The following is a 10679-nucleotide window of genomic DNA, read 5'->3' as shown; positions in this document are numbered from 1 at the left end:
ACAGGAAAAGAGAGAGGCCAAGGTAACCCCAGAGGACACAGCTCAACACATGAGGTTAATATTTTCGGGCATGCTTGTATTGGAGGGGAAGGGATCGATCACTGATTATGTTGTGAAGTTGAGACGCAAAACTTTAAAGCAGCCAAGCAAGTTTAAGCTAACCAGCACAGGTAAATTCACAAACAGTCTAGAAACTGGACCCATGCAGAGCAGTGCTACCTTGTGTTTCAACAGAGGTAAACCTTTGAGTATAGCCCATGACACATTTCACAGAATCTAAGGAATATGCGGCAGTCAGTGTCGTACCCTGTTTCCCAATGTGCTTTTAATTAGCAAGACTACAACAAGAGACAGTTTCAAACAGAATACAAAGTGCCCTGAACAGAGAAAAAGGGTTTGTGGACAGCCAGGACCTGATGAAAGATGGAAATATTGATGTGGTTAGAAAATCGAGCTGAAAGACAAACAGAAACGACATGATTCCACCAGCTTTTCATCCAGTTGCAGATCTTCACTGTAAAATAAAGTTACATCAATAAAGACAGACAGATAGAAAGAGGATGATAAAACTGGCACCGAGTAGAATAAGAGACAGCATGAGAGAGGAAACCATGTTGAGTACAGACAGTAACGCCAATGTCGCGGAATGAGTGAACTGACGCCACAGGAAATGTGACGAACTATAGCACATCTCGTTAATCATCTTGTCCGATCCTACAGATACTTACCAGAACGCAGCCTTTAAAAATGTCCCACAAACCCATTCACAAGACCAATCGCAATTTGCTGCGATTGGTCAGGTTATCGGTGTGATCATGGGCGTATACTCAAAAAATTTACTCGCAGGAGACTAGGAGCCTGGAGAGCACGCGCAGGGCTGCAGACACACCAGACAGGATTAGACAACGACTCTTCGTCGATGAGAACCCAGCCAAAGCCATCAAACACAGACACAGAAACCTCAACCTTAACACTTAAGATACACAGCCGTTAACATTGAGAAGCAATGTGGAAGATGTTTCGAGATACATTTCATTTCGAACAAGAGAGCGAGAGAAAGAGAGAGAAGGAAGGACATTAGGAGAAGAATGAGGACCGTTAGGCGAGAGGAGGAAATGTTAATTGTCATGCACTAATAAACACGCACTCACACCCGACAGTGGCAGAAGCGGTGTTGAAGGCAGTAGCAGGAGATAAGGCTACATGTGTAGGGCTAGAAACATTGGTTACATCGTGCTGCTGGCTGGTGCTGGAGGGCTGGCGCCTGACGGTCGCCTGAAAGGAAATTCCACTCTGGAACGCACTCACAACATCCATCTGGAAGGAATCAGAGAGTGTGATAGGCCCAGAGAACGCACAGGAGAGAGAAAGACAGAGTAAGAGGAAGAAGTGAGAAGAGGAGGGATAGAGAAAGAAGGCCACCCATAAAAAAGAAGACAGGGACAGAGCAGCTGAGAGAGAGAGAAAAAAAAAAAGCACTGAATTAAAAGAACCTGACCTGACATTTGCCTTTAGCATTGATCGGCTTATTGCACTGACAAACTGCATTAATAAACCCTCTTCCACCAGTATAAGGTCACCATAAGTGGCGGATCGATTGGAGGGAGTACTAACTCAAACCATAATCAGAGAAAGGGAAATGAAAATCAAAATTGATTAAGCAAGGCAGGCATTTGGGTTCCTGAGCTTTTGGGACTGCAGAGTTTTGCGGTTTTCGAGAGGTTACCTGAGTCTGAATGCGGTTCAGGCCTCTGAACCAGAGGATCTGTCCCCTGCGGAGCTCGCGCTCCGCATGATCGATTTCTTCCAGGTCCTCCAGTTCCTCCAACTCCTCGTCTGGGATTTCTTCCTTCTGCGTTCCATGACCAGCAGTCTTCAGGAACTTCAGCCGGCTCGTTGGGATCGAGGAGATGATCTGAATAAGGGCGAAGATGTATATCAAGTGGCCATTTCATACAGAAAAGAGTCCAGTAATTCAGTTCACTGCCTTTAGGGGGCACTGCTCTATTACTATTGAGGAGTTTGGATTGGTGTTTTGAGAGCAAGTTACAAGAAGCTGCAGGGAGGAAAAGTCAGATGATGCTCACCTGTCCCCATAGTAGACCCCCAAAGCCCAAGAAGGTACACCATAGCCACTGCTCAATGTTCAGCCCCACACAGCTGAATGGCTTTCCTCCAAATTGCACTATCACAATCTAAGTGGAAAAAAATTAGTTCATGTCATGCTTAGATCACACCAGTTTATGCATCTACTCTGATTATGGGCATTCATACAGGGATTTGTAGGACTCACTGCATACCTGAATAACAAAAGTCCCAAAGACAATGGAACAGAAGATCATGTTGTTAAAAATGCCTTCAAAAACATTTCTTTCTCCGTGGATCTTCCGTGCATTGATTTCATTGAACAGTTGCATCAACACAAAGGTGTTGAAGACAATGGTGTAGTGCTCAGAAGGAGGAGAGTGAAGAGGGGCGTTACGTCCACTGTCCATGTCGAATATCTTTTCACCTGAGAAATGAGCAGAAAGCAAAATATTGTAGCGGACATTTGATTTATGGCATTATAACTTGGCTCAATCACATGTGCTGTTAGTTCTTACCAGCAAAAAGTAATGTGAAGATGATGGTGAGCTGGTAGACTGCATGACCCAATATGTTCTTCATCATTGTCCGGGAGATGAGAGGTTTATTACGGCCGTAAGGCTTCCTCAGCAGAAGAGATTCAGTGGGGGGTTCAGTGGCCAAAGCCAAAGAGGCAAATGTGTCCATAATCAGATTTACCCATAACATCTGTACAGCTTTCAAAGGAGAGTCCTGGGAGAGTGAGAGAGAACAGGAGATGACCGTTCTGACCTCATTCACTGCTGCCACCTTCACAACATTCAAAAACACCCTCTCAGCTGTGCATTTGCATGAGTACTGAATTGTTCACAAAGTTTTTTTTTTTAAATTTCTTCTAGAATTCTGCATTATGAATTTAAAGATGTGAATACTGACTAATAATTATTAAACAAGATTGCTGTGAATGACAGGTGCTGAAATTTCGGTGGGGTCTGATACCGAGTCAGCCTGCTCATGAGCAAATTCCAGGGAAAATTACACACAAAACAAACAGAACAACCGAGGCTTGAGGTGACGTCCAGCCTTGGCTACTGACAGCAATGCAAAACGCAAATGTAATCCTCCCATTCATTATGCAATAATACAGGACCTCAACTGCAATCATCCCGACTATCATTCCATTTAACAGAGGAGAGCTGGCTCATTTTGGACTGGTGCTTTGCCTGTGGACAGCAGTGCCAGGCCCCATGCTGACTGCCTGCAAGTCTTCCTGCCTCAGACTAACAATTTCCAATCACTTCACACAGGACGGGTAGCAATCAGCTGCTTCCATCAGCCACCATGGTGCATCTGTTAACACTCAATCCTTCACGTAGAGCTGCACTATTTAGCTTAACAGCTCCGTCAGTCGCAACTCCGTCATTTTGCCTCATGCTAAAAGAGAGCTTTTTATAGTGATACCTGTGTGATGCAAGCTCCAGTGAAGGCCACGATCACAGCCACCACATTGACAGTGAGCTGGAACTGGAGGAATTTTGAAATGCTGTCATAAACGTTCCGCCCCCACATGACGGCCCTGACGATGCTGCTGAAGTTGTCGTCAGTGAGAATGATATCGGAGGCTTCTTTAGCCACGTCTGTGCCGGCAATGCCCTGAGAATAAAAAGCACACTATATAAAAGCCATTCAAAACTCTAAATCTAGCACACAGAATCCTTGGAGGAATATTTTTTTTCTGTAGCCACGTCAGGCAGAACCACACACCATGGCAAACCCAACATCAGCCTTTTTTAAGGCAGGGCCATCATTGGTGCCGTCTCCCGTTACAGCCACAACCTGCCTCCGCTCCAAAACAGTGCTGTCAATTATACCTGAAGGAAAAGACATGCGTCAAGACAAACAGTATGACATTACAGAGCAGAATTATACTTTTTTTTTTCATGCTGGAGGAGTGAGTCTCTAAGCACCTTTGACGAGTGTATGCTTGTCTGTTGGTGAAGATCTCGCCAGCACCCGGAGTTTAGGCCATATTTTGTCAATCCGCTCTTGTTCAATCTGGAAAAAAAGGAATTGTATTATGAGCCTGAGAGTTTGTGTGTTTCTGCGTGTCTTGCTGCTAATAAATTGTGCCTCTCACCTCTCCCTTTTCATTACGGATCCGACGGTTGAACTCTTTGCCCTCCAAGCAAAGAAAGTCATCTCCTGGCTGCAGGATGCCACATTTAGATGCTATAGCACGGGCAGTGTTAATATTGTCCCCGGTGACCATGCGCACCGTGATTCCAGCACGCTGGCACTTTATAATGGCATCAGGGACCTGAGCAGGAAAGAATAAGGGAGCGTGACTGAGAGAGCTGCTTATCTGACATTACATGCTAGCGCAATAGAGTATAGTCGCTCTTGCTAAATAATATAGTTTTGTGTACTTCTAAGTTAAAATAATTCCTTTTAAATAGCTAAGGCTTGTACCTCTGGTCTAACTGGGTCTTCAATGCCCACGACACACAAACAGGTGAGCCTGGTCAGGATATCACTCTCGTTATCCCAGTCTGGTTCACCTTCAGAGGCAGGAAAGTCCCTGTAAGCCAGGCAGATGGTCCTCAAGCCCTCTGAGGCCATTGGTTCAATTACTCTCTTCACCATGTCATCTCTGTCCCTGGGCCGAAAAATCTTTGCCTCGCCTGTCGCTGTCAAGACTTTATAACACCTGGGTGAGGAGAGAACAGGTAAGATATTGCAGATATCCAACAGCTCACAGCAACTGAGCCATCCAAGTAATTTCTCCAGGGAAATCTATCAGTAACAGCCTCAGGGCTTTGGAGGAGGAGGTGAAGCATTTGATCTGCCAATCAAGTTTGCTGACACACCTCTCACATGGTTCTTTAAGGAAAGCACTAGAACACTACAGTGTTTTACTTATCCTAGAAGATGCTAAGACATGAACTTGTGTCAGGCATTAACAATGAGCAAACATTTATGATTGAGGATGGCATACTTCTTCAGCAGAATCTCGGAGGCTCCTTTGCTGAACATCCGGTAGCTTCCGTCAGCATTCTTTAGCACGGTGCTCATGGATTTCCTGACGGAGTTGAAGGTGTAGACTTTATAAAGCTTCTCTTCAGGGATTTCGTTGCGGATTGCTTGATAGTCTTTTTTCAAGTCCAAGGCAAAACCCAGCAAGGCACATTCAGTTTTGTTGCCCACCTGACGATTCAGGCCTCCCTCTTTCTCAGGGGACTGAAAAAGAAGATAAAGTAAAAAAAAAAAAAAAAAAACCTATATGCATTAAAAGCCTTGAGGTGTTGTGAAGCATTTTATTCAGCCACTGTGCCAAAACAGCCCATGAAGCACCACTGCCAAATCAATAGTAGTATGGTCTGCTGTTATTTCATTTCAGTCATGTCCGACTCAAAATGAGAGCTATAAACGGTGTTGTTTACTAAAAGTTTGTGAGATTCAATGTTATTTTGTTATCATTTAATGTCATATATTTTAGCTTCAATTAATTTACCAAACAATAATTTTAATAGGATTAGTTAAGAATAACAACACTGCTGAGATTTACCTGTGTAGTTAAAAATGATCAATAAAAAGTTTTTTATTTTTATTTTAATTAAATGAATTTACTTTAAAGTCCATGTAAAGTCAATTCTGAGAATTGCTTGTAAACACATAAATATTAGAAATGCATTGCTGAAACATGTTACAAAAACTGTGGACTATGTAGTACTTAATTGTTGAGTTAGACCATTAAACAGTTTTTCACCATTTTCGTGATAAGGATTTTTTTTGGGCGGGGCTAAATCATGACTCAATGACGCAATCGAGCACGGCCCTTCCCCCAACACTATAAGACGTGTACTTTGATGTCATTCACTGACCGTTCTGCAGCACTGCTTCAAGTCGAACACACCTAATAACTAGAGTGCATTAGCATCAGTGGTTCACGGTTCAATCGTTAGTTACTACAGCCTACAGTTTGTTAGCTAGCTATGCCTTCGTCAAGTAAATGCATAATACCTGGTTGCGATCATTTACAAAATAGCTCGGTCTCCTTATTAAATAAGTTGCTAGACAAAGACAGTTGAGAGAGATGGCAGCTTTCCCGTGAGTGGGCGTGGTTTCAGTGCCACCTGTGGACACGCCCCCAGCATTTGAGAGCAGAGAATGCTGCTTATTTTTTTCAAGATTGATACCTTATTTGAAATACTTGGCGGTTTTTCATAGCATTCAAATTTGGCTGGGTGGTTAATAACACATTTTTCTGTGGTGTGACAAACTCAGAACACACATTTAATATTAACTTTACACGGACTTAAAAAAAATTATGGGTATTATGCTTGTCTAGGGACTCACCATGATTTTGGTGGTGTAAGCACAGTTGACACTGATGCCCAGTATGAGCAGGTCCATGGCGCTGGCAGGAATGACATCGGGCTCAGGGACTTTCTTGTAGTGCTTGTCAGCAATAAAAACCTGAACAACTGTCATCCGGTTCATAGTCAGGGTCCCCGTTTTATCCGAACAGATGGCTGTGGCATTGCCCATGGTTTCGCAGGCATCAAGATGCCTCACCAAATTATTGTCTTTCATCATTTTCTGCAAAGTAAAACAATGAAAAAATTTATGGAATGATGGAGGGGATGATACACAGACAGATAAACAATAAACAGATTGAGCGCAAGATTAAACATTAAAGTCCACTAATCCCCAATTAAATGGCAGAAATCCAGAGAAGTAATATTACTGTAACAGCAACAAGGGGAAGTTAATAGATGCAAAAAGAAATGTTAATTCATGATTATTGGATTAGCATGTACTGTATGGTCTAAAAAAAGTCTAGACAGAGGGCTAATGGTCGGTACAGAGCATAAACATTTAACAGAAGATGCAGAATCATACTTTGACAGAGTATGCCAGTGAGATGGTTACAGCCAACGGAAGACCCTCAGGGACGGCCACCACCAGCACGGTCACACCGATGATAAAGAACTTGACAAAGAACTGGATGTAAATGGGAGTGCACTCTTTTTCCCAAGGAAGTCCCTGGATCCAAAAAGTGTCCACCACGAACAGCACCACCAAGATGATCACTGTGATGGCTGACATCACCAGACCTGCACAGGAACACATACATTAAGACCTCTAAAGCCCATCCTGCACAAATCTGAGGTCCCAGCAAAAAACATTACCACTGTGAAATTGCCTGTTAGGCTCAGAAAGTTGCTTGACAAATGCAGTTTTCTGTCCTGTGTTAACTTATTTCCTATTGAAACCAGAAGTTTGGCAAGACATCCTTTTTGAAATAGCTAACAGACCTTAGCTATGTCACGGTCATGAACCTACTGCTAGTTGACGAAGGTACTTGAGAGGGATTCTCATTCTAGAGAGCATTTGATTGGACAATCTGTGTAATGCAGGAAGAGTCATCAATATATTTGGCCAGTTTTCCCAGACAAGTATACATTTCTACCCTCTAAAGTGTCATTTATTTCAAGTTTTTAGAAGACACTAGCATAACAATGACCTCAAAGCAACCATGCTTACCTGCTTTTCCGATTTGGACCGCTAATTTGGTCAGTTTCCCTTGCAAAACTGATTTTTCTTTCTTTGACAAGTTGGCTTTTCTCTTCTCTTCGCCCTCAGCCCCTTCATCACCGTTTAGAGGTTGCATCTCCATTGCGGCACCATCCTGGGCTTTAGCTACAAATAGAAAGAAAGAAAACTGTGAATATGCGTGGTGATTTTCTCCACACTTGGACCACAGGAAGCATTTTCTAATTAAATTGTGGTTCCCCTCACATGACAAATATAATTAAGTGAGCAGATAAATTAATTATAATAGTGATTATAAATGAATGATAATTTTATTACAGATGGAGAAAACACAGCTCAAGATCATCCTCACATTTAGGAACCACATGCAAACCCATGTGACCAAGTATCCTAGGAGACATAAAACCCCGTCGCCACACTCCGATGTCCAGTCCATCACTTATCACTATCGGTTATAATAGACGACATGCACACACTTATCCTGATCTCAAGGCCGTTGCTCTGCGTGCTGAAAGTACAACCTGCCAGTGAGTTGGCATCACACAAACAAAGAACTCAGCATGCGTGCAATCATACAGACAAGCACGCAGCAGGGCATCTCTGCCTATCGCTGCTGTAGCATGACGCAGTTGGCCTGTGTGCAGGATTTAACCGGTGTGTGATGTGAGGTAATGCGACTGCGTTTGAATTAGCGGGGGGTAAGGGGCGATGTGGGACTGCTATTCTACTGTGCCGTGTTGCTCTACTCACCGAGCTGTAATGCTAGTCTGGTGGATTAGAGCTCATTTCTGGCAGGGCGATCTGTAGCTGGGGCTTCAGTATACAGGCATGCGTTACTTTTAGAATAAACGCTACAGAGTTGGTTTCTGAACACTGGGCGGCCTGATTGTGGACTCTTTCCTGCTTGCGCAGGTGATTTTAGATAATAAAAGGTTTGCAGGGAGGCCGGTGCAGATATCTGGATATCTGAACGTAGCTGCACAATATGAATTGTTAATGTTTAAAAAAAAAAAAAAAAAAAAATCTCTTACACTCACCAGGTCTACATTTATTTGATCAAAACAGTAATATAGTAAAATAATTAGTGCTGTGTTCGATACGACGATGTATCGTCACAGAGATTTGACGATACGAGTATCAATACAGCTGGCCCTGTATCGATATTGTGGCACGTGTGCAGCAGTGGACCGCGTTTAATTTGAATACAAGAACACCGTTTAAAATTGAGTAGAAAAGTGCGAGGTTTCTAAAAAATAACGAATAGAGCATAATATATAAGCTACAACAAGGTTTAATCTGGCCACAGAGGAACACAACTGGGTTGCCTGATATAAAGAGATGTAATCCCCGAAACAGAGCCTCCCACTTGCGCAGTACAGAAATATCTGCTAAATGTGATACTTATCTTTGTTAACCTGGCAACCACTGTGGATAAACGTGCTTGCTTTCTGAAAACACCGGTTAGCTTGCAGTTTAGCAATCTCCACTTCAATACTCTATTATCAGAAACATTTAATTTATCAAGTGTTCATTAATGAGAGAGAGAGAGAGAGGGAGAGGCTGTGTATGCATGTATGAATTACCAGTTTTGCCGCATTTCTCTATTAACAGTGAAGCTGTAGCTTCCTATAGAAACAATGATGTTACTAGCTCCTTGTTGAGAAAGATAATGCAGCTCTTGAGCGATTAAGCTATTTAGGTGATAAAATTGCGGAGCAGCGCTAAAAAGTTTGTTCCTGAATGTCTGTGTGCGGCTGCAACGTGATCTGTGTGAGTGACTGAGCGTGTGTTAATTGAAAACAGCGCATTAATTTAGAACTCTAATTTTTTTTTTTTTTTTTTTTTTTTTTAAACAGAGCGTGCATCATTTGTGCAATGATAACCTACCAGCAATGTAAAGATTATAAATTTATTAGAACGAGTACATTATTATTTATGAGCATAAAAATAAGATGCAAACAATAAGAATTTTGTACCTGGTGGGGAGTGCCCAATGTAAACATGAATCATATGCCATTATCTATATTGTACTGTGGTACAGTTACGGAGGCCCTTCGTAATGCAGAGGTCAACTGCCTGCTCTGCCTATCGTTAGAAATGGCCCTATAGTATGCAGTGTTTAATAAACAGTTTTTTTACTAAATTCTGCTGAGGTGAAATTCAGTGCAGTCCTGTATCGTGATACATATCGTATCGTGGCCTCTGTATCGTGATACGTATCATATCGTATCGTGACTTTGCTGGGGATACACAGCCTTAAAAATAATACAATTTAAAAAGAACTGTTTTCTATTTTAATACATTAAAAAAATAAATAAATTAAATTCCTGTGTTGGCAAAGCTGACTTTTCAGAAGCTCCAGTCTTCTGAAAATTTTCAGAAGCTTCACATGATACTTCAGAAATTATTATAATATGCCAATTTGTCACTTTTGATCGAATCAATGAATCCTTGCTGAATAAAACCATTTCTTTCAAATCTCCCAAGCTTTTGAACGCAGCGTAATAATCAAATTCCAAAAAGCAGGCTAACTTCTCAAAGCTTCACACATGCACACTTCTTTGTGCTTCACACTAGTGTGGATAAGCTTGAATGAAGATCCAATAGCACTAATGGGTTAAGGCGATGTAAGATGGTAAGGCTGCAGCATGTAAGTGGCCTTCTAAGCCAATATGGTGTTCATTATGTCATTAAGTCAATAGGGTTACTCACCTTTCTTTCTGTTCTCCACAGAGCCATCCTGCTTTTTATCTGGAGAAAAAGAGAGAAAGACAAGCCATATAACAAACACTAACTAATTTATTCATTATTCACCATTATGCAAGCGACGGTTGTGCATCGCACATTTAAACATATTTCCAATTATGCAAATCTTCTCTTTGATTTAGCAGAATGAGAAAAGGCCCTCGAATATTTACGAACAGATGTGTACCACGACCTCATGAGTTTTTTTTTTTTTTTTAATCCACTGCTGTGGCTAGGCCACAAATACACAAAATTGCAATGAGGTGCACAAAGTCACTGAACAGCAACTTGGGGTCCAACCTCTGCAAGTACTG

General features: G+C 42.1%; 1 protein-coding gene across 3 annotated transcripts in view; it reads right to left on the bottom strand.

Moving 5' to 3' along the window:
* Positions 1 to 10679, bottom strand: part of LOC306861564 (plasma membrane calcium-transporting ATPase 1) — a 46205-nt gene that overhangs the window by 15955 nt on the left and 19571 nt on the right. For 2 of the 3 annotated variants that reach the window (XM_079403914.1, XM_079403915.1), the window contains 14 exons: positions 10333 to 10371; positions 7612 to 7767; positions 6967 to 7181; positions 6421 to 6663; positions 5060 to 5301; positions 4534 to 4771; positions 4202 to 4381; positions 4032 to 4119; positions 3829 to 3935; positions 3526 to 3717; positions 2604 to 2817; positions 2301 to 2512; positions 2088 to 2195; positions 1727 to 1915 (listed from right to left, as the gene is read on the bottom strand). In XM_079403914.1, coding sequence (XP_079260040.1) covers positions 1727 to 1915; positions 2088 to 2195; positions 2301 to 2512; positions 2604 to 2817; positions 3526 to 3717; positions 3829 to 3935; positions 4032 to 4119; positions 4202 to 4381; positions 4534 to 4771; positions 5060 to 5301; positions 6421 to 6663; positions 6967 to 7181; positions 7612 to 7767; positions 10333 to 10371 — 2423 coding nt within the window. Of the gene's footprint in view, positions 1 to 1230; positions 1318 to 1726; positions 1916 to 2087; positions 2196 to 2300; positions 2513 to 2603; positions 2818 to 3525; positions 3718 to 3828; positions 3936 to 4031; positions 4120 to 4201; positions 4382 to 4533; positions 4772 to 5059; positions 5302 to 6420; positions 6664 to 6966; positions 7182 to 7611; positions 7768 to 10332; positions 10372 to 10679 lie in introns of all 3 variants that reach the window. The other variant, XM_079403916.1, reaches the window with a different exon arrangement.

Source organism: Barbus barbus, assembly GCF_936440315.1.
Source record: "Barbus barbus genome assembly, chromosome: 42".
Taxonomy (NCBI): Eukaryota; Metazoa; Chordata; class Actinopteri; order Cypriniformes; family Cyprinidae; genus Barbus; species Barbus barbus.
Note: the sequence above shows the minus strand (reverse complement) of the source record. Positions and strands in the feature narration are given on the sequence as shown.